The sequence below is a fragment of the Magallana gigas genome, chromosome 1 (genome assembly GCF_963853765.1).
Source record: "Magallana gigas chromosome 1, xbMagGiga1.1, whole genome shotgun sequence".
In the NCBI taxonomy this organism is placed as follows: domain Eukaryota; kingdom Metazoa; phylum Mollusca; class Bivalvia; order Ostreida; family Ostreidae; genus Magallana; species Magallana gigas.
The window spans coordinates 45,278,596-45,303,653 of NC_088853.1; the positions used below are offsets into that span (position 1 = coordinate 45,278,596).

General features: G+C 35.6%; 1 protein-coding gene across 8 annotated transcripts in view; it reads right to left on the reverse strand.

The window, feature by feature from the left end:
• The window catches only part of LOC105337943 (CUGBP Elav-like family member 3-B), a 53,123-nt gene that overhangs the window by 10,982 nt on the left and 17,083 nt on the right, over positions 1-25,058 (reverse strand). For 7 of the 8 annotated variants that reach the window (XR_010708275.1, XM_066068262.1, XM_066068268.1 and 4 more), the window contains exon 3: positions 12,412-12,460. Coding sequence is in view for 7 of the 8 variants with exons in the window: in XM_066068262.1 (XP_065924334.1) it covers positions 12,412-12,460 (49 nt within the window). In the remaining variant the exon portion in view is untranslated. Of the gene's footprint in view, positions 1-12,411; positions 12,461-19,729; positions 19,871-25,058 lie in introns of those variants that run through there. The other variant, XM_066068275.1, reaches the window with a different exon arrangement.

Here is a 25,058-nt window from a genome sequence, read left to right on the forward strand (position 1 = left end):
TATCCGGTTTGACGTATTTAGGTGGTACCTGTATGTGGTCAGAAAATGGGAGATGTCTGACACAAGACAATGATACTAAACGCAGACAGGGTTCGTGCAGTTGTATGTACTTTATCAGAACACGACATTTGTTTTAGGGACACCCATCATGTTATTGATAAAATTAAGAGAAATACCAACATATCAATAAATACTTCTAATATGGTTTTGACGTGAAGTGCGTAGAGACAAAGGCTGAAACAATGAGATCGCCCCCAGACAACGCCCCCTACCGGTGGATGGACTCCTCTTCAAACGGGGAATCTACAGCTGGAAAATTTTAAACATCTCTTGTTGGGAATGTCGGTAATTTTTTTCTTAATGCCCGGTGAAACAGGCCTCTCTCTCTCTCTCTCTCTCTCTCTCTCTCTCTCTCTCTCTCTCTCTCTCTGAGAAAAGCGAAAAAAATTATAGAGGCATGTGTTCATTATATTCCTGTTAACAAAGTCAAAAACTAGGTATATGTTGAAATAAACATTCTGATGCGACTTAGCACTTCTTATCTTTTGATCATTAACAACTGTTTACTCTAGAAACAAGCTCGAGGATCCCGGGAATCTTTACACACATCAGGTTTGTATGGGTAATATTCGTGTTCCCCGATATATATCTGATTAGGTCAGTTTCAGTTTGTGTGTCAAGTTTTTAGTTCACATTGGTTGGTCTCCATTTGTCCGTCGGGGACCAGGGGGAGGCGGCCATACCCAGGAGCCGGTTGCGTATAGATGGTCAACATATTACCTATCAGATCTATCTTATTAAAAAAAATTATATATTTTTAAAAGTTCGTACATGACAAGAATTTTGATTCTCGATAATCTAAACTTTTGTAAAGGACACCGCCCTCAAAATATTATCCCTCTACGCGCTCCTCTTTCTTGAGAGGTGTTTCGACCGTTGTTTGTTTTCAACACTACGAAAATCACGAATTGCCGAGGAACTTGTAATACAATATAAAAAAAATATTGTTTCGGCTAACAAGTTGCAAATCAGTTAATCGTTCTCTAAATATCTACCAGATCCAGTTTGTTATGGTCTGGGCCGCGCCAGGCAAGACTGTAAACTGGCTTGCCTACTGCATGTAGATAAATAGATAACGCAGGGGGTCGTCTTATCCTCTTTACAAACGATTACGTTGCTTTGAGTTTAGGTGTTAAGATGAGTAGTAATTTAGAATTATAAATATTATCATTGGATATTAAAAAGAAATTTGATTTTTTTCTGTCTCGGTTGCTTTTTGCTTGTTGCATTAATGAATCTTGGCACAAATTTAATTTTAAATTCAATTTTATGAACATGTTTAAAAGAAACATGTCGTATTTCCCAAGAATATCAATCATATTAAATAAAAATTTGTGATCAACGTTTAAATGGCAGAAGCAGTTTATTATTGTAAGGTATGTAATTGCACTCAATGCAAAATGAAATAGTTTGTCACGGGCGTCAAAGGCATGAACTTAAGGTCTTAAATTTAACAAAAGTGTTGTTAGCTGCTTAAAAAACTCAATTACTAATGCCGGGCAGACCGAGGGAATGTTCAAATCCCGCTCAAAAAGTCAAACAGCTGTTCAGACGGGATGTGTTTTACACCCCTGTTTTGGGGTACAGGCGCGTGCCGGGTGTCACGGGTCAGCGGGCAGACGACAAAGAGGCAGATGTCGGGCAGACGATCGCTCCACTCTTTTATCAATAAAAAAAAGTTTACTCATTTCAATGAAAATATTTACATTTCATATTTTTTCCTTATTAAAAAAAAAAGATAACGCCCATCGATTATTCATAAGTTTTGAATGCATTCAAATCCGATTATGGACAAAAGGTTTGCATATCCGGTTAATTGTCAATTTTTATGAAGTTGGAAATAATTTTTTAAACTTGTAAATATTATTTCCTACACTTATCAGACCTTACCTTTATTTGGTTAACGTTAATTAGATGCAATTTAAAAAAAATTAATGGGTGGAATGGACATTTTTTGTAAACAATAGCTTTTTCATTTCCATTTATTTTATGTTTAACGTCATTCTGCCGCCTAATTTTATCGCACTTGGATGAATTAACAAAGTTGTATATCAAATGGACATTGACCATCGCTACTTAGTTTATTTGTCGTCTGCCACGCGACTCCATTTTCATGGCACGTGGCGGGATTGTTAATATCTACTTTCAAGTATATCTCTACAAAGGTCTCCATTTTAAAACCCCCATTAAAACACAAAGAGTCGACACCTCGCTTGACTTGAGATGACATCTGCTGAATACAGACAGCTACCTTCAGGCCTCTGTTCGTTGCCGGGGTCCCCCCACACACCAAAGGTAAACCGGAACAGCCTTGGGGCGCCCTTACGCCTCATCGCCTCGTCCAGCACCTGTCTGGCGGGGTCTCAGGGGATACCCAATCTATTTACCTCTGTTTCCTCTCTACATAATCACGCCTGATTTCCCTATTATCTCAAATTGCTTTTCATTATCACTGACTTCACATTTTTCTCCCCTACTGATATTAATATAGCCGTGAATGAAAGAGTAAGAAGTAGAAAATGTCGATGTACAAACACTATTTTACACTCTCAACAGCGGTATGATTTTGAAATTTAGGGTTTCTTCGCCTGTTTGAAGGGTGTGTAATGAAATGATAGTAAAAACGCGCTAAAATCTCGTAAAATTCCTTGACCTCCTGACCCAAGTGGCAGTCAGTAGCAGAAGATAAACTGGAATCCGGTGAAAATGAAATTTTGATTGCGTGCACATGGCAGCGCCAATCCAAGGTGAAACAAGACGGCTGCACTCTTTCCCGTTTTCTTATGAATTGACAAAGCACATTCCTTCAAGTTTACCCATCCTAATCCCCTCAAAGTTTTGAAACTCCGATTATATTTACATATCTCCTTGTATTTGGGCGAATGAGCTTGTTTAAACATGGAATTCCTGTCGGCTGCTCATCAGCATCCTTCGCGTTCCTTTAAAATTTGTGTTTATCATCTCTCTTCGACGTAAGTTTGAAGAAATATGTAACGAGATACGTCTGTGTACTTTCACCTAATCCGCATGCATGTGAAGTAAGATAAGATTTCATAGAGATAGACATAACATTGATGTGCAATTCATTCTTTGCCCAAGTTAAATTGTTCTCTCTCTCTCTCTCTCTCTCTCTCTCTCTCTCTCTCTCTCTCTCTCAGAAAATATATATTTTTTAAAATGCTACAAAAAAGTTCAGTTGCAGAGGAAATGTTTTTAATCGACATGCATGTTGAATGGGGTCGGAACCTGATAAAGAAGTGTTTCAAGAGAAATTCCATTACGTGCACATTGGACAGAATCTGCGATGAATATTTGATGCGCTGCCGATACAGAATCCAATCAATATCAGCAGGGTAGCGACATTGTCACCAGATCTACAGAATGACTTACAGAATCTGAAACCAAGTCGTCAGTTCTCTGAGAATCGTTCAGTTTTCATATTCATGAACAATTTTTTTTTTATATTTTGGAATGAAGAGGAGTAACAGGCTCTCTACATGCATACAAGTGTAAATACATATGCACTGAAGTGCATGCAAATCTCATTGCTCAGAGCCGCACCATTTATCTCGTGGCAATGAGTTTTGGTGAAAATATGTGGGGAGAGACTTCTAGCATTTTTTTGTTAATAACTACTACACTTGTTTGGAAAGAAAAAACATTTCTTGAAGCGTTTCGGTTAATAAATCTTCTATATAAATTCTTCCTCTTGGGTTGTCATTACACGTATCTCTTTCAGCACAGTTTAGTACATTTGTTAATCAGAGCAAACGGTTATAAATTAGAAAAATTAAAACATTAAACTCATGCAATATTTATGTTGACACCCCAGCTTTTAAAATCTTAATATCAGTGCCATTTACAAAACATACATTTTTGCGTTAAAAAAGAAAATATGTTATCTCAAAATATTTTGTGTTAAATTTAAAAAAAAAGAAAAAAAAAAAGGAAAAGTAATGAAAGACACGTACCTCCAGCAACCATTTTGATGAAGTTTTTAAACCACACAACACAATAATTTATAACTGTATAAAGCTTTGTATATCACAACAATATTACAACACCAACATACAACGGGGGAATGACACGGTCCCGTGCCCCGCGCGAGATTTATACCACCGCCTTCGAGATCTTCAATCTTTCTCTCAAAGACCCGCTATGCCAAACGATTAAACCTGCTTTGTTTACCATTATCCGCAGTCCCAGACAAAGAAGCTGTTCACCCCTACCTCATGGGATCGTCCACTTTACGGAAGCTGGTAGCTATTAAGCCTCTATGGGGATTTCAGAAGCCAAAGGCAAGTTATTGGAATTATTGATTTGTAAATGGATGTGATTTAAAATTGAATAAACGAAGAAAACGGAATGAAGAAATCTCGTCCATGAAACATGAACAAGGACCCTGTTTTAATACATTTATTTCCCTTCATAAAATTATTGATATTGCAGAAAGAGTTGGAAAAAAAGCCCTTATTTAATATTGAATAATTTAAATCGAATATTTTTTAAAGACTGTGTCAGTTTAACTGTTGCAGTGAGTATTCGTATGGTATTGATATGTGGTTGTACATTTCTTCTCACGGGCGCCTGTCGGAGTTAATTAATTAAAGTTATCATACGGGAACTGTTACAAACATCATTGCGTTCTGTCGCCTGCCAATCACACTCGACGCCATTCTCGGACTCTGACCGTAGTGGCAGTGGCCCCCTACCGGTTAGGCAGCCACTGATGTACACCACCGGCGATTTATTTTACAAGTTTCCTGCGTTCACCTGTCCAAAGCTGTGAATTGCGTTATGTAAGCATCTATACAGTAGTCAAATTTCAATGTCTGACCGAACTCATGGACACAGCTAGTATTAATTGAAACATGTGGCTCTTCTAGATAAGTGTATAATGTTATTTTAGAGCCCCCGCAAAAATCATCCACAAGTTGTAAGTAACCGATAGGCTTTGATTTTACAGTGAGCATGAATTGAATTTCTTTGCTGTTTGAAAAAAGCACCATTTACGAATACGTTAAACCCATCAAAACCCTGATTTTGCATAAGTTCAAAATTTGCACATTTCATGATTTGGTTTATGCAGGTATTTGCGCGAAAGTTGGAATCTCGGCGGACACCTGCCCCAATTGTTAACCGTACCGGCGATTGTTACGTCATTCCGAGTATCAAAGCAATTAGACTTGAGCGGTTGGCACACGACCACCTGTCAAATCCAACCGCTGTACATAACGCCAAGTCTGATTGGTCACTGCAAACTGTGACATATGTCCATTTATATAAAGCAACGGGTTCTAATGAATATTAACACCTGCTATTATTTTAGGATTTTCAAATTTTGTTTACTTAACGGACCGCGCGATAAATCATTCACAGGAATGCCTTTCGTGTTCGATAAAAACCCATAAAATAATTGATGAGTTTTAAAATAGTAATCCTACTCTCATTCTTTATGATTTTAAATGAAGATTTTAATCAGTTGAATTTTTTTTAGAGATTTAAAACAAAGAATATGCGGTAAAATACTAAAAACTTGTCACAATGGATATTCTTATTGTTATAATTACATGTAAAATATACCAGGGCACTGACTATGCATGTATACAATATAATCGTTTATACACATTAAAATCAATTTATTCCAACTTTCCGCTTACTTTAAGTTTAATTCGTTTGTTAACATCATCCAACATATAATACGTATCCCTGTGATTTATGTACACAATGAAGTTTTTAAAGTTTTGAAGAGGCTTAAAATTTTGCATAGTTTTCTTTCGAGGAAGCCGGAGTTATACTTTGACAAATTCTTGTTAATTTATTCATTTAGTTTCCAGCATGATTAAGGGGAAGGGGGTATCAAAAGCTGTTCAATAAAAACGACAACTATAGGACATCATTCCTGACATTGTACATAATAGATAAGAGAGACAATAATATGGGTAAAAGTACATGTAGTGGTCAGATATTCAAATTTGATTTCTTGATTATATATGTTTATAGATTCTGATTTAAATCCAGATATACTCGCGTGTGTAAACGCGCCGTCTGATTTTATTGAAATCGATAGACCGGGTGCCAAACAGATGTGTAAATATTTAAACAGGAGCCCATTATAGGTCCCGCTAACTACCCAACAGATGTACCAAATCCGTACTCAGGATCCTCGGCCATGAACGACAAGGAAATGTCTTTGAAATTTTGATAACACATGTCACTCGTCTAAATTATGAATAAAAGATACTGTCTTTGTTACTTCGTGTACAGATTTTACACCGCTATACATGTGTCATCACATATAAACGATTTTTTAGTATTCGTTATAATTTCCCTTATACATGTATATATATATATATATATATCGTGGATTTAACTTTTCTACGAATCGTTCTTTTCATCGATTTTTTTTTGCCGAAAAAAGTATCATTTACGCTAGTACACTTATTAATTTTAACGTTGTTTAGAACAAATGGTCAACAATACAGTAGAGAGAGAGAGAGAGAGAGAGAGAGAGAGAGAGAGAGAGAGAGAGAGAGAGAGAGAGAGAGAGAGAATGGAGGAGAAGGGTATTGGGGACAATGAGGACACTCAGCCAAACAAAGACCAATCAGGAACAGTGGGATATTTCCAGATTTATCTCTGCCTAGAGACCCACAGGAAATCAATGGTTTCCCACGCTTTTATCTAAAAGTGCAGAACTGTGTTTGCACCACCGATCGGAAAACTGAATTGTAACATAGCTGTTCAATCACATCATCTCAGGGTAATTGTGTGATTCGACCGACCGGAAAACATATCGAGACTGATGCCAATGCTAGATTGTTGTCCCCAACGATTGGTTCCATTTTCCACCGACATCTACAAGGTATAAACAAAAGGTCCCCTCCATCGGCAAAACTTTACAGATTGATTTCAATTCATTTAGTATACATGGAAATGTCAATATTCATTTATTATTTAGTCCCGTAATAGTAGATATCGTAACCGACTCGCCAAACAAAGGTCCAGAAAGCTGTTAATAATTCAGGCGTTTGCTACAAATGACTTGATAATGATCTACCTATGATTTTTCCGCCCCAGAGAATCCACACCTGTGTTTTTATCTGATCTTGAGGCATGCGCAACATTTCGGCACGCGCCAAGCTCGCGCCACAAACCGTGTGGCCACGTGCGACACTGATTAACTTCTGCTCGACAATACCTGTACAAGGTAAAAACTTGTCAAATAAAGGTAAAAATCACCTGCGACACCGTGTGAATTGCAAAATGTCGACACAAAGATCGATGGCTGCCATTGTGTAATAAGAACGACTGAGAAATCTCGACTCAATAACATTCGCCCACGAAATCTGAGCTTATCATTGTTTTCATTGTTCAAAATAATGAAATGAATTTTGTTCCCTTTTGCATTATTGCTTTGAAGAAAGAGACGCATGGATTTTTTAAATTTAATAAAGATATTTCAGGCACATTGCATCCTTGAAGAAGAAAATACATGTAATCTTAATTTGATAAAAAAAAAATTCATTTTGTTAAAATTGGAGTTCTAGATTATGAAATGTGCAATCTTTTCCTACTGGCGGGGAGCACGGATTGGCCGGGAGGAGGCAAGAGGCCTGTGCCCCTAACTTTTCTTTAAGGTGTCTTTTTCTCCCTCCCCCTTGAATTTATATACAGAGAAAGAGATTTTGCCCCTTTTCACCCACTGTAATTAGAAAATTATAAAATTTGCAAAATGTATGTTCATTTGGCTATGATAGAAGAACAGCGATTAGGATTTTGAAGATTGGCAATTTTAAATCTTTTATTATATTATTTGCCTGTCTACGCGCTAAACCAAGCATATCAAGTGATTTTTATATGCATGTAAAAATTTCGGGTACATCTCCCGCCCCATGCACCCCCTTCCCCACTGTCAAAAACGATGCTACGTGCATGTCCTAGGCATTTTAGATATAGAACAGTTCAAGTATTATGTATACCTGTGTAGGGTCTCATAAGATCTAGATTGAAAACTACGTGAAGAAATATATATAAGTAGCAATGAGGAGTGAGTCACATGTGGACTCCTTAATCCCTCACCCCTTTCATCATACCACTAATACAAGAGATTCAAATATTCAAAAATTGGGGGGAGGGGGGGATAGATACAGATAATACATGTATACTTTTCTTGGTATAAGATATCTAAAATCCTGTGGATAATATGTATCCCTAGTCCCCTTATGAATCAAGTATAGAAAAGTAAGAGTTAAGTGCTCATGAATCAAGTAAAGGCCGTATATTATTTATACCATTTAGTGCTTCTCTCCCCCGTTATGAATTATGCAGCCATTGTACAGTTTCATTACATTCAATAATTCAGATAATTGATCGGAGAGCCGGGGAAGCTACTCCATAGATCACAACAGATACACGCAGTTAACATCAATTGTTCACAACGAACCCAGGAATCTACTCTCTTCTCTGCGAAAACTATCGGTCTGCTTAATTGAAGTTGAATGTTTTTCTTAAAAAGTGAAATGACTTCACCTGCTGCGCATTAGAGAAATATTTTCGCAAGCTTTCTCCAACAATTAACTACTGGAGGAACGCAATGCAGATGTAGGGAAAGCAGGGAAGATGTTCCGTCCTGTCGCTCTTTGAAGTCGCTGTAGTTTGAAATTAGGGGGGGAGGATTTCTGTTGCTATTTCTTCAGTGTTTACACAACGAAGAAAGGCAGCTTGTGTTCAAAATTTGCTTCAGAAAATTACGCGATTTTTTTTTTTTTGCCAAAAAGTAAACGAAGCATGCCATAATTCAGGAGGTAAAAACAAAAACTAAAAGAATTTGAATTGTTTGTTATTTTTTTGGTGCATTCCAAACGGAATGAATTGCGAAAAATATCTTTCTCTGATTTCGGTTATTCGTTTGAATTATTTTGTAGATTTATCTTATAACTTCAAATGACTTTAGAAAAAAAACCCCAGAGTTCTTGATAGTAAACCGAAGATACGAACATGCATTCCATTGTAAACAAATCGATTTCATGACAATATCAAGATACTGATTTTAAATTGAGAACGAAATCCACAAATCCATTTCCCATTTGTTCTGCCGCCCGCGTTGCCGTCTGCTCGGCACGCGAGGGCACGAGGGGACACGCGACCTTTGTCGTCTGCACAATGAGTCGTCTGCTCCGGGTCGGCCGAGGACGGAGTCACTGACCAGCGGTCCTTTGTAAGCAGTCACACAGCCCGCGGTCCCCCGATGGGGTGAGGGAAGGAGGGAGATCCGGGCTAACACGGGGTTTTCATTTTCTTTTACCCTTGGGATTTCCGGATTACGCGGGGGTGTTAAGGAAGCATATGGAATCTGAGTTACATGTAATTCCGTGAAATCACAAATCTTAGTTATTATGTACATATTCAAATATATAAGCAAAGAAACGTAGACCAAAAACAAATTAAAAAGTACTGAAGACAATTTTTGCCAGAAATTAGTTTGTATTACGTAGATTTACACATTGATGACGTCATGACTAAAAGTTGAATGTCGTGTGAATTTGATCGGAGAGCATTGTAAACATATTCAAAATATAACTAATCTAAGAACTCTAATAAAGTATTGTGGTGTGATTTATTGAGAATTGAACATAAGAATACTGGAGGAGATGTTAGTTTTATCAATCATTTGCTAAAAGGTATGTAATTTTGCTTTTATTTCTCGGCCAGGCTTTCCTCTGTCGTTGTTTACGATATAAAAATCCGGCTAGAACAACACTACCCCGTGTATATTGAACTTGAAATTTTATACGTATCGTTAGTTTGATCAATGCTTGAATTGAAAAGTGCTGCTAGAATCACATGTTGTGTGTTGTTTTAATGCAATTTGCCGTTTTCCGTGCAAACTTTATAAACGTTCGGAAGGTTTTACGAGAACCGGATGAATAACTTTTTAATAAGGAAAAACATAGGATTCTAGCAGCGGTTTTGATTAAACTGAGATGTTTTGCCTTCACTTGGTATGTTTATTGTATTTTGGTAACCGCGGGGTAGTGTTGTTCTATCTCATTTTATGTTAAGGAATATACGTAAGCTATTTATAGTTGTCACGTGATAATGCACTAATGTGGCAGTGATGTACTACCCGATTTTATTGCACTGACATCTATTTTAAAGGATAATACTAAGTTTTTGATCTTATTCAAAATAATGATTTAATTTCACGATTTTGAATACAACAATCAAAATAAGACGGCATATTGCCCATATGCTTCCTTAACACCCCCGCGTACTTTTCATAATTTTCTTTTTTTTTTAATAATATCAAAAAAATAAAATAAATGAAAACAACTTCTCTCTCTCTCTCTCTCTTTCTCTCTCTCTGTTATGCATCTACTTTATGTACATGCAATTAATAAAAAGTTAAGTTCATTTAATCACTGTATAACATTGTACGAATTAAATTTCCAAGAGTAAAAGAAAACAGCTTCTTTCTATCTCTGATATGCATCTTTGTGTTGTGAATATTAATTTTTTTTTAGTTATTATTAACTAAACAGAAAAGGAAATGAAAAAAAAGTAATGCAACAAACAGGGAAAATCTCTCTCTCTCTCTCTCTCTCTCTCTTCTCTCTCTCTCTCTCTCTCTCTCTCTCTCTCTCTCTCTCTCTCTCTGCTTTATGATATCTTTTTGCATTATGAAATGTATGTTATTAAAAATCAGTGAAGTTCATTTATTCATGGTAAACACAGAATTTACAATATGACAAACACAAATATTTTAGTCAGATGTACATGAAAATTTTTAGAAAAATCTTGAAAAGTTATTGACTCTCACCAAACTGCATATGTATGTATGTGGAATCTGTCTCTTTTCAAATATTTGAAGTAAAAAAATCTTATTTGTCCGGCTTAACAAAATAAATAATAAAATTTTTAAAAAAAAATTGCATTAAGTGTGCAAAGGAAGTATAAACAAATACCATCCCCCATTACTTGGGCGGAATACCCCATTATTCATATGCATCATTGACTTTTAAACATTTCCCAACCTTCAAAAGAAAGGAAAAAAAAACGGTACATGTGCACACGAGTCTTTTTTGTTTGAAAGTTCTTATGCTTTCAATAGCGAGGGCCGTTGTCTTATTATAGAAAAACCTCTCTTATTTTAATAATGATAGAAAAACAAGCTACATGTATTAAAATTTTCTGTTTTGAAAACATATTTTTGAACATCATTTTATTTTTAGAAATATTAAATGATTGGGGAATATACTGCTTTTCTAGTAAATATATATGTATGTACGTGTATACGTGATGAAGCCTGTTTAATATGTGCATGTTAGATCAATTTAAGCTTAATACAGAAACAAGACCATGCAAAAAAAAACACCTCTAAAACAATGAAAATATCGGATTAAATAGGTTTCTATGGCAACACAAATACACCAAGGTAATTTGACACCGTCAAAGACAGAAATTCTCCACACACCATGCAAAATGCACCAGGTATATAAAAAAGATTTCTTCTCCGGAATAAAGGCGACTCGGGGTATTTTAATTAAGGAGCCAGGGCTCCACAGCTGCTGTTTTTCACAGAGCTTGTCACCTGGTAATTGAATAACACCATTCCGAGAAAATATCGACATGATTTCAAGATGTTTTCTCACTTCTTTCTCTCATTAATTTACATATAAATAACAATGGAAACACGTCACCAGAAACTTGTTACACGTCATTTGTTTCGCGGTGTTACGACGTCATAGCTACACGTATCTAACAATAGATGGATACACTCCGAACGGAATTCATGAAATAATACAATCGTTGATTTTTTTTCAAGGAATCATTAACTTTATATGCATGATGATATAATATCTTTCATAATTTTATTCGCCCTAAATGCAAATTGTAGCACTCTGATTGGACCATCTTTAAAAAAGTTAAGGTCTTAATATTTTATAATTCCCGCTGCCTTCACAAGAGTGGTATATGTATATAGATGAAGGAATCCGACTCTGTCCCTGTGGACAGCTATGTTGATTCGATATCCCATTACAGTCTATCTGTTGTGAATACCGATAGGGTTATTTGTGAAATATTCTCTATTTTCGCGATGGGGAACGAGATGTGAATTTTACGTATTGCTAATTGTGGTATGATTCCCAGCACGTTTAGACCTTTCAATCTTCGTCTGTTTTGATACTCGTGGATAATTGTGGTTTAAGAATGTAGCAAGTGTATTTGAAAAAAAAAATTCTGAATACGAACAATAAACAGACATGCAGAAAAATGTTTTGTACCTTTTTCTTTTTTTATTCAAACAGATTTACGAGCATGCGCACAACACAAGTCACGTGGACATACCCGCTCTGTTCTCGCTATCCGCTGGTTTGACTTGGATTGGACGATTCATCTGTGAAAAAAAAAATACAGGGATCGTGAAAAATACTCCTACATGATCTAAAATATGAAATCCAAAAATCTGCCTATATCAAAACTTGAGGATTGAGTAAAAAAAAGACATTGTTTTAATATTTTAACACAACCAGCGCCAGGCAGTCTGTAGACAATTTATATAATACTGCTCACTAAAAGCATTAATTTTATGAACAATGTTAAATCGATTATCAATATAGGTTTTATTTCTATATATGGTAGAACAATTGACATAATTGCGGATATATATGGAAGTTTGAAATTGAAAACTTTAAAATGTTCATGATGAGAAATAAGAACATTGGGTCTTTTTTGGTTAATGCATACAAAATTTAATCATCTTGTTTCCAGCGATATTCATCAATATAACAGTTATTTGAGGATACGAAGATGTGTTACTATTCTTTTAGTAACAATTTAAAGAAGAATGTATTGAGTTATATATTGGACATGTATTCCCCTAAGATTTTTCGTGGTTTGAAAATTGGTGGAGAGAAAAATAAATGTTATGTTTTATATTTCAGGAAGATTTTATAGATAGTTCAACTTGACTACACAGGTCTTCGAGGCACTGAACCTGAGTCAGTATAAAACGGCCAGCAACAAATCATCAATCCTTCAACATTTTCACACAAAATGCCCATTCACCCCCATTTCTCTCTCTGTCAATACGGCAGGGAATATTTCTGAGTTGACAAATGCTCGAAAAAATCGATACATCACGGAGAAAGGTTTCTTCAACAAGACAATTGAACGTCTGGAATTCCCCAGGGAGTTCGTTAACGTTATCTCAAGTTTAACCGAACAGCAAAGACTACACCATCTCTTTTGTAATTTTTTTTTCTTCTTGCTAAACCATCTTCCTTTCGCTAACTTTATTTGAAGAAACATATTTGAAAGCCATAGTCTATGATTTTTAACGCACTTTAGAAGCGCGCGTGGCCTGTGTTACATAATGTTCGCCCTTCTCATGCATTAATGTGTCAGACTTCACCTTAAATCGAACACAACACCAGCCATCAATCGAACACGCGCCCAGACTTATGTTACTGAGAGCTTTAAAGAATTTCCGCTTTTTTAACAACTTTCTTTCTTAAGTGTTTGATAGCAAACAACAGATATGAATTTCAAAATCTGGTATCTAGAACGTGTATTTTCCAACCAAAAAAGCTTTCACAAACCGGAAGTACCTACTTAAACCAATAAAAAATAAAAGCCTCTTGACGACGGTTTTAACTTGAAAAAGAGAAAATAAAACTCGACATTTCATTGCAGACTCTTCATTTTCTTCGTTAACGACAATGCCTATTATGTTGAATATCTGTGAAGAAAAACGTATCATGAGTTTTCGTCCGTTGGTAAATTAAAATACATGCTTGTGTGAAGCAACAAAAAAAAAAAAACAGTTATTCACGCAATAAAACTCCAATGGCTGCATTTGCCTGAGCCAAAGAGGTAACTGTTGGATCACTTCAGCACACAGTTAAAGGAACCCACATACATAAAACTGAGAATACGCCACTCTTCATTTGATTTATTGCTCCAATTGACTTGGAGGACAAACCGAGTCTTTAGGAGCGATAAATAATATCTTTGTCGGTATTTGCAGAGTTCTACGAGGGTTTCACATAAGCTAGAGCTACCGGTTAGACAATCATGATGGAAATTTCAAATTCATTATTAACTATATGTACTTATTAGACCAGATGTTCAGCAATATAGATTTATCTAGAAATTCTCTTCCGCTTCAGCTTCCTTTTCAGAGAAGGAAACAGAACAGAGAAGTCCATTAAATCAATATTTCAGATAAATCTTTTAGTAATTCATCAAAATTATTTTAAGTTAAAAAGTGTCAAAGAAATTTCATGGTACTATATGCAGTCAAAATATATTTTCGAAAAAAGATTCCTGATGTTTTGATCTAGAAAATAACAGACGATTTGGTCGGAAAACCGCTATTATATTAATATCGTTTATATCAAATTAGTAATATTCTAAGATACAACACTAGTACATCTATTCTGTTATCATGTTTTATTTCTTATTTCCAGCTTTCTGTAACCCTTGAAAAAAAAAACCAATCGACAGTTCTTTGTATCCCAAATTATTGGGAAAAGGATTATATTCATCTGGAGGAACCCTGTGATCAGATATGCTGGATAAAATTCTACAGTGTTGCTATGTGTTAGGACAAAACCAATGTTTCACCAAACATCGCACGAGCATTTAAATCAGGCTGTTATATAATAGGATACATTTTTGCCTTTGTCATAATAAAACAACAATACAAAGTATGATATCATTTCTGAGCGTGGTATACATTTCCCCATGAACACGATTCCATGCAAAAGTTATTAATCTTTATGCAGAGACGTGCTATTAGACTGAATAGATACAGATCCTTCGATCGCGCGGTCGGAGGGCAACGTTTAATGACATCGATGCGATGGACGTCGGCGTATATAGTAGTCACCGGGTATAACAGACTCTCCGTCAAGCAGAGCGGGCTGCCTCGTTAGAGCTTATATACTAAACAGTTGTCGACTTTCACCAACGGAGAAAAATCCAAAGCGATTATCACCTCGTAAAAGCGCTGTGGCTGGAAGATAGAGATGATACACAATCCCGGTAGATTTCTGGTGATGGCGGGCTTGTTACTGCAGGTTCCTCGTCCCTTATCGCTTGCTCCACTGTTTGATTATAGAATGTTTGATATTTAGATAATGCTTATTGATAGGTAGAGCAGTCAGATCGGTGTTTTTACAGCGTTGAAACTTTGTTCTTACGCTAGCGACAGCACATGACGTCGGAATGCCTTGAACATTTGGTATACCTCTACCGGCGGGGTCCGGATTCAACCGTGTTTTCCTTAGATTTTAGATTTCTGAGGGGAGGGATGGGGTTGTTCCTGCATTCGGAGACAGATATATTACATGGTTTTGATAAGACTCTTTGTTTGATCTGATTTCCGTTGAGGGAATGCACAATAAATCTGGAATCTTGTAGTTTATCTGTTCAATAATAGAGCCCCGTTTCTATTTCAGCAGGAAGTAACGATAAGTCTCTGTTGGAATCTCCCGACATGCCGTTCGTCTTTTACAGTTTGTACAATTTAGTACCGGTGAAAATCTCTAAGAATGCGTTCTGAACGGTGGGAGCTTATCATAGCCATCTTATAGCAGTAATTATAGATAAGAAATACCATTCAATTGTTAAAGGAAATTTGAATTTTTCCTTTAAACTGAGGAATAACATCGTGTATTTAGTAACAGTTATCTTAAAACCAGGCCACATATTTAGATTTTTTTGTCAATTGCAACCAGTTTAACCTGAACTTATAATGACTTCAAACTATCCAGTAGGACAAATACTACTAAGATTTTTATTTTAATTGATGTATTCCACTTCTTACTTATATATTTTCAACAAACTTACCATCCATATAAACAACACAGGTAGAAGAATACAATGTGAAGCAATTACAAAGCAGTGTTTTCTCAAACCTGAAATTATTTTTGTTTTAAAATCTTAACGTTGTTTAGAAATACTTGTACATGTGTCATTCACGCACCAAATAAAGCAACTTTTTAAAATTTCATATTAACGATTACAGTTAAGTAGATGAATTGTAATGGCTAGAAATCCGCATTCACCTACGGGTATAGAATAATATATATAAATGGACTGAAATATTAGTCACCCATTATATTCTATAGATAGCTTGACATAAAACAGACTCTGATTGCAAATATTTTTAAAAAAATTTCCAGACCATCAAATGAAGACATTTTCTTCTAAACGATCTGTCGGTTTTCACAAACAATTGGATTTAAGCGAACTCATGGCGCTCAAAAATATCTTCCCATGTACATGGGTTTTTTTCCGGTGTTCGGTTAATGGTCTCCTTTTTGGAGAGGAACATGCACCGGCAGGCAGCAGCTAAATCTAACGAAGATGTGCTTAGAAGAGCGGTTTCCTTAACTCATCCGCGGCGACTTCAAAAAACACACCCGCGAGAAAATAAATAACATTTAAGACTTATTATTAGCAGATGTCAATACGCTATAAATATTTCAAGCCGACAAAAAAAAAAACCCAGCTCTCGTTAGGAGCAAATTTCACGAAACAACAAACACACTTCTAGCACTACGATTGCCGTTATTACAAGAATTCTTCAATGTCCGCATTCCAGGCGATGTTACTTTATTCTGGGACCAAAATGACTCATCATTCGCTCAATTAAAACTGTAGTTATTTTGGGTTTTTTTTGTCGATATAAGATACCCTTGGCCCCCTTTATAATCAAAGATAACATTTATTTTGACACACTTTTATTCAAGTGTTACACGACCCCACTATTTCCCTTATAAATGCTGATTCTGGCATATTTCTATACAGGTGTGAACTAGGTATGAAAGAACAGGCATTATCAGCAAAATTTCACCTGCCCTTTTCTTTGACAACAATGAAAGCGACCGGGCGCGTGCCACGAACCAATGAAAACACAGAATAAGGCCGACAGGGGTGTTCAGTTAACACTAACATAAAAGTTGTATTTTTGAAAATGAAATTGCCGTAAAAAAAAATCACGAGCTGTGGGTGACATTAATTGCGGCCGAATGATTAAATAAGACTTGGTCTATGGATTCGGAGCAGACGATCCATTAAAAGTGCGCGGCAGGTTCAGCCACAGCGCTTCTTCGACCCAAATATTACCGCATTCCGGTGCAAATTGCAAGAATTTGCAAGTAAAACGAGATGGTGATGTTCCATCAATAGGCCCCCAAGACCCGAACTAAGATCCATTAACTATCTCATTTCTCCATAATTTTACATAACATGCCTCATTCGCTTCCGCCGGAAGTGGCTGCACTTTGCCCTACGGTTGCTGAGGGTGACGGGACTTTTATAAATTTGCTTTTTTGGGGTTAATGTTTTCCGTTATAAAATCTATAGAGATCACATGATTGCGGGACTGTGAACGGCTTTATAGTCTGTATATCACATATGAATGATTACCCGTTAATTCATTCACATTTACCACCCACCTTTAATAAAAAGACCTTTTTGTTTACGGAGTTATGTGTGACGTTACGTGCAAATATAAATCATTTCTGCAATTAATAAATATGTCACTTACTATAAATTTGGAACATCCGCTTTATTAAGTAGGTTTTTGATTAGTTTTCAGAGAGCAAACTGGTGTAAAATATCCTTTATCAGAGACAAATCATTTTAGGAAAAAATGGATGCTGTATTTCTGGTATCTCCACCAGCATCCATGTAACAGACTTATTCACTTTCAAACAAAAAAGTATTATTTGCTACACGATAAATGTTTTTTTTTATATCGCAGAAACTTCGTTCAAATATGCAATTGCGAATTGTGCATCAGAATCGATTTTGGAACATATAAATAAAGATGTCACAAAATCACTTTTTGAACATGAAATGTCATCGAACTTTGTCGATCGATCATTTCGTCTATATCCATTTTGTTTGTACTTCTCGTTGCGCCGTGAAGTCCGGCGACGTGGATGTTTTTAGTCAATTCTAAAGAGGACCATCTGTCTTTAGTTACTTATATCTGTTCGACAAAACAATATATCTCGCCATTATTTGGAACATAAAATACCATGACTATAATGAATTAAAGGTTTAAATATTATTTGGTTTTAAACCCAACTTATTGGAGATATTATTTTCAACGTTATATGGTTTATTGTTGACATAACACAAATTCTGACCGCGCGCCGTGACCTCATTTTTGCAGAATTAGATTCTAAATAATTCTTAGAAATAAAGGAATTTATGAACTTTTTTCTTGCAAAGTGTTTGAAACTATTGCTTAATTATGTCTACCGAATTTAGTAATGATATGGCGTTTAGTAACATAGCTATGACAAAAGTCGACGTATCTTTTGATTGACCCTCGTACATAAACCAATGATGGATTTTACAATTTATACATTTTATCTGTAAAAATAATCTCTTTTTCTCTCTCACCCCCCCCCCTCCACCCCGAAAAGAAGTAGCACAATCTGTTTATCTTTCTCTTAGTACATATAGATTGAAAACCAGACAAGACTGCAGCAAATAAAGAAAACTTTATGATAGCAATTCAGGTGATGGTTCTGATGATCTGATGTTATTTTTATTATATCCCAGAAATATAGATAGAAATGAGAAGACCTGCCACGGTCGATACATACATGTAAATGTAAAATAGTAAGGCTCCTACGAAAATCTGACCATTAATCAAATGTTCTCAATTTTGTATCCTATACTAGTATATTGACATTAATTATTATATATTTCTACACACCAATCTTTGAGAAAAAAAAGCAAAATGGAAAAAAAAGGCAAATAATACTTTAATTGTCACATTGTAATGAAAGCTGAGAAATGTAAAATATACTGAGTACTATATTGAATGAGAATCCCCTATAGGAAAAAAAACCCCAAGAGATCAACTTTCAGTGATATTATCGTGGCGTACATGTCGTGATTTTCTAATACCTTTGTTGAGAAATTAATGTGAAATTTTAGATCAATTTTCTGAATATATTTGATGTAATGCTGTCCTGCTGAACTATTTAGGGAATCTGACACTCAGAGAATTATCTGCAACATCTCTTACTACGCTGCATTATATATTTTAAACTAAAACAAAAAGATTCCCTTAGCTATTTTGGCTGGATACAAAAAAAGGAGAGAATATGACTTCCAACAAACTAAAACTAAAAGTCTTTTGGATTTCTTTTTTTTTTTTATTACGTAATGGGATTGGGATAATGTTTCAACAATATTATCGCATTACCGTCATATCGTGGTATTTTCCATGAAATGTCACGTGGCCACCAGTGAGAATTAGTCGGTTTCATATAGTTACCTTATGTTAGACGTTATCTTAACACATAATTAAGACGTCTGTCACGTATCCTCTAAAGGTAATCATTATGGAATTTCAATTAACAACTTTCAACGAGATGACGCTCATCAATTTTACTTCTTTTTTTTTTTTATAAATCCCCCATAGGTTTTTTTTCTCAAACATTTTGTTAGATATTCAAACCAGTGTTTGAATCTATCCAAACCAGTTAAAATAACTTACAACAAAAATGATACTTTTACAATCAAAAACACGATAAAAAAAACTCTGCGTCTAGAATAAGAATTAAGAATCTTGTTCATGCTGGTCTGAATGTCATATTTGTTAAAACGTGACAGGAAGTAAAATTGTTACCTGTATCTGTAGAGGAGAGTAAAGGGGACGGAGGGAACTGGAAATTCCGGAGGGGGAACGAATGGAGGTGGCGGATCCAAAAACTGGGGAATGGATCATTACACGCACTGCGACAAGCTGTCGTTAGCCAGCGAACTACGAGTCGTCATCTACCTAGTATTATATACACCTGGTAAAAGGTATGAAAATGTTACCATGGAAACTCATCATTTGCGATACTACCTGAATATCTGTTTTTCTCGGCTAAATCACCTGTCATTGGTCAGAGAGCTGCTACTGAGTAAGAATTCGGTATATCTCGTTTCATGTCAGTGGGGGATATAATTAATATGGATAAAAACCAAAAGGACTCATCTCTCTGTTCAAATTAGTAGAAAAAACACACGGAAAACCCACTGAATGAAACAAATCTAGATCAATTTCCCCAAGCATAAGAATCGCAATTAGTCCCCGAGCAGGCTTGTATTGAGTGACAAAACACCAAATACTATCATGAATCCTACTCGGCTCTCTATATAATTTCGATCAGCGTCTGGAGATATGATGAAGCACGTGCCGGAAACAAAACACTGCGTTCTCAGAAAATCAGTAAAAGAAAAAATTTACTTTAAGAATAAGCATACAAAATAATGTAAATTTTCTTACTAAAACATTTCAGAAAACAAGATGAAATTTAGCATATAGTTGTTACTGTTTTAAGTTTGCTTAATCAACCCACAGTAAATTTTTAACTTAACTTCCTACAAATTGGACCAATTCAACAAATATTCAAAGGAATCACACTTGCTTGAATATCTTTCTAATTTGTATAAATACAAAAGCCAAACCCTGTAAAAAGTTTTTTTTTCCCTAAACAGCTGAAATTACATGTATTTATATATAGCTTAGTGGATGTGTTAAAAATCATCTGACAAGACATTGAATGTCATAGAATAAGAATATATCAGATTAACTAAATTAAAAAAAAAAATGATGTGACTTTTATCTCAAGGGTTCTCTATCCTAGATCTTTGATCTATTCCAGATCTTAGGCATATTCCCAGCTTTAGTCTATTCCAGAGATTTCGTCTACTAGTATTCCAGACCTTTGGTATATTCCAGGGCATTGGTATATTCCAGGGCTTTGGTATATTCCAAACCTTTGGTATATTCCAAACCTTTGGTATATTCCAGACCTTTGGTATATTCCAGACATTTGGTATATTCCAGACCTTTGGTATATTCCAGGGCTTTGGTATATTCCAGGGCTTTGGTATATTCCAGACCTTTGGTATATTCCAGACCTTTGGTATATTCCAAACCTTCGGTATATTCCAGGGCTTTGGTATATTCCAGGGCTTTGGTATATTCCAGACCTTTGGTATATTCCAGGGCTTTGGTATATTCCAGGGCTTTGGTATATTCCAGACCTTTGGTATATTCCAGGGCTTTGGTATATTCCAAACCTTTGGTATATTCCAGACATTTGGTATATTCCAGACCTTTGGTATATTCCAAACCTTTGGTATATTCCAGGGCTTTGGTATATTCCAGGGCTTTGGTATATTCCAGGGCTTTGGTATATTCCAGGGCTTTGGTATATTCCAGACCTTTGGTATATTCCAGACCTTTGGTATATTCAAGACATTTGGTATATTCCAGGGCTTTGGTATATTCCAGACCTTTGGTATATTTCAGGGCTTTGGTATATTCCAGGGCTTTGGTATATTCCAGGGCTTTGGTATATTCCAGACATTTGGTATATTCCAGACCTTTGGTATATTCCAGACATTTGGTATATTCCAGGGCTTTGGTATATTCCAGACCTTTGGTATATTCCAGACATTTGGTATATTCCAGGGCTTTGGTATATTCCAGACATTTGGTATATTCCAGACATTTGGTATATTCCAGGGCTTTGGTATATTCCAGACCTTTGGTATATTCCAGGGCTTTGGTATATTCCAGACATTTGGTATATTCCAGGGCTTTAGTATATTCCAGGGCTTTGGTATATTCCAGGGCTTTGGTATATTCCAGGGCTTTGGTATATTCCAGACCTTTGGTATATTCCAGACCTTTGGTATATTCCAGGGCTTTGGTATATTCCAGACCTTTGGTATATTCCAGGGCTTTGGTATATTCCAGACCTTTGGTATATTCCAGGGCTTTGGTATATTCCAGACCTTTGGTATATTCCAGACATTTGGTATATTCCGGGGCTTTGGTATATATTCCAGACCTTTGGTATATTCCGGGGCTTTGGTATATATTCCAGACATTTGGTATATTCCAGACTTTTGGTATATTCCAGACCTTTGGTATATTCCAGGGCTTTGGTATATTCCAGGGCTTTGGTATATTCCAGACCTTTGGTATATTCCAGACCTTTGGTATATTCCAGACCTTTGGTATATTCCAGGGCTTTGGTATATTCCAGACCTTTGGTATATTCCAGACATTTGGTATATTCCAGACCTTTGGTATATTCCAGACCTTTGGTATATTCCAGACCTTTGGTATATTCCAGACATTTGGTATATTCCAGACCTTTGGTATATTCCAGGGCTTTGGTATATTCCAGACCTTTGGTATATTCCAGACCTTTGGTATATTCCAGACCTTTGGTATATTCCAGACATTTGGTATATTCCAGGGCTTTGGTATATTCCAGACATTTGGTATATTCCAGACCTTTGGTATATTCCAGACATTTGGTATATTCCAGGGCTTTGGTATATTCCAGGGCTTTGGTATATTCCAGAACTTTGGTATATTCCAGACCTTTGGTATATTCCAGGGCTTTGGTATATTCCAGACCTTTGGTATATTCCTGGTCTTTGGTATATTCCAGACCTTTGGTATATTCCAAACCTTTGGTATATTCCAGACCATTGGTATATTCAAGACCTTTGGTATATTCCAGACCTTTGGTATAGTCCAGACCTTTCGTAACCTTCGTTTAGAAGAGTTCACAAAATATGATATAAAATCAGACCAAGCAGCTTTAAAAGTACTTTTAGGATTGCGTCTCGACCCATTAACATGTATATCTAGCAATTTATCGTTCTATGTTGCTCAGATTTATGCAAAAATAGTCGTGTTATTTCAGTTCTATACACGTACCTGTAGGTTTTTTTTAACAAAATGGAAGAACTAAATCGATTTTGCAACCAAATGTATGCCATTTATAAAAAAAAAAAAGAATAATTTTTATTTTAAACATAAAAATCTTTCGTTTTAATCCCTCGATCCAAGTGGGTAGGATCTAGTAACGTCGTTTACGGCACGTTTCTTTTTAATCTATTGGTGGTACTTTAATATAATACCGAGATCGTTTTTTTTAAAAGTACTTGTAAATTGCACACAAGTAAAATCTACCCAGTATTTAAGGGGAAGAAAACAGTATTGCTGCATGCATGTTGATATGTATAATATAATATTTTTGTTCTTCATACTAGTATATATATATTGATATACGATTAACGATTCACACTTAACTTTTAAAAAATCTCTAATTTGATAGAGAAAATAAGCCAAGGATTGCATGGGACCGAGAAGCATCGATTGCTTTTGTCCTAACATACTGTTGCCACTGTATTGAAAAAACAATGCCTTCTTCTGCTTCCTCTAGTGCTTGATCTTTATTCTGTAGATCTATACGCAGAGCCGTGTGCTTATCTCTGAGCTTTCATTTCAAAAAACCGCATCCAATTCCTTTTCTATATAGTGATAATTTACCTGTATACCTGTAGATATCCTGTATTATCTCTGTGTTACTGATATGACTCATGTTAGCCTGCATTAGGACCAGATTCTGCCATCGGAAATCAATACCGTGTATAATTCCATGGTGATGTCGTTACAAGACATTTGTATATCCATGTATTTTTTCATGTTTTAAAAAATCAGACACAAAACACGAAGCGCGTGAAAAATAATATATCTAGTACAATTTGTATTTTAGGTCTTGATAAAACTGTCTATTTCCCGTGACGTCACTGATTTAATCATAAGATTACAACATTTTTTGTTTTAAAAAAATGATACAATGTAATACTGCAGTTGTTACATGTACATGTATATTCAATATTTCTTGTTTGCGTGATTTTGGTACTTATGTTAATAGGTATAATCGGTTAAAAAAGCGGTAAAATCGTTTATTGTACCAAATTATTTTGAAGTTGTCGCGTACTAGTAAATAGAATTGTGTACATAAAAGTGAGAGAGTGAGAAAGAGGCTGTTCTACTACCAGTTAAAACATGTGTTACAACAGAACCTTGTTGAGTTTATGTGGAGATGAATACAAACCTATCAATTCAACATTTAAAACAACTCGAACTTAAAATAAATTCTTTTTAGTTATGTCAACATAAAGATTAATACGCTAAGATGATATAGTTGCGGCTTTTTAGCCAAATTAAAAATTAAAAAATTGCGGAATAAAAAATATATAACGTGAATGAACATTAATTAGCATGTACACACGTTATGTATCATTGATAATCATCATATGGAAGACGAACAAAGAAGAACAGCCTCGACAGAAATCTATTGTTGTTGTTGGAAAATTCTGATGTTTTCTGAGTCATTCACTTTGCATCATAGAATAGTCATTATAAGCTAATATCAAACATGCAATGGATTTCTTGTACAATGTATATGTATGGCTTGCGTTGTAAAAATGATAAATTACGAATGCATGTTTCTACAAACTGATATAATCAGTGCTGTTGTTCTTTTCATATTGGGGTTTGTTTATGACTTCCAGATTTCGTTCTGAAGGATTTAAAAACAATTCTTTCTTTACATCATCTGAAGTTCATTTGGCATGTAGTGAAAGATTAACTTTTGTGTTGGTTTAATTAAAACAGATTAGATACGGGTTCTGAGGGATAAAACACCAAGTATTCAATCTATCTTATTTTTTAATATTACGAGCCACCGCATTCTGCTGCAGTAATCATCAATGTGCTAGGCCAAAGTAAACGATCAGATCGTGCGCGTGCAATTAATTTAACGCGCAATGTAAACTTTGACTTCCGCACACCGCGCTTAGATGTAAACTTCCGCCTTCCGCTCATTAACCGGAGTTCAGACATCGCGCAGACGTTTCACTTGCCTTTCTAGGAAATGTACAGGCTTCGGATGCGAGAGTCACGTTAATTTCAGCGCAAGGTCAATTAGCAGGAGCTCCAGTTTAGCCCTTTCACTGATGTTTTTAATGAGAGAAGAGGTTTATGATTTCTATCTCAGCGGAACATCAAAATTAACACCAGAGTATATCCATTAGATATCTCATTTATTTATTTGAAATACTTGCGGAGATGCTGTGTTTTTAGCAGGGTT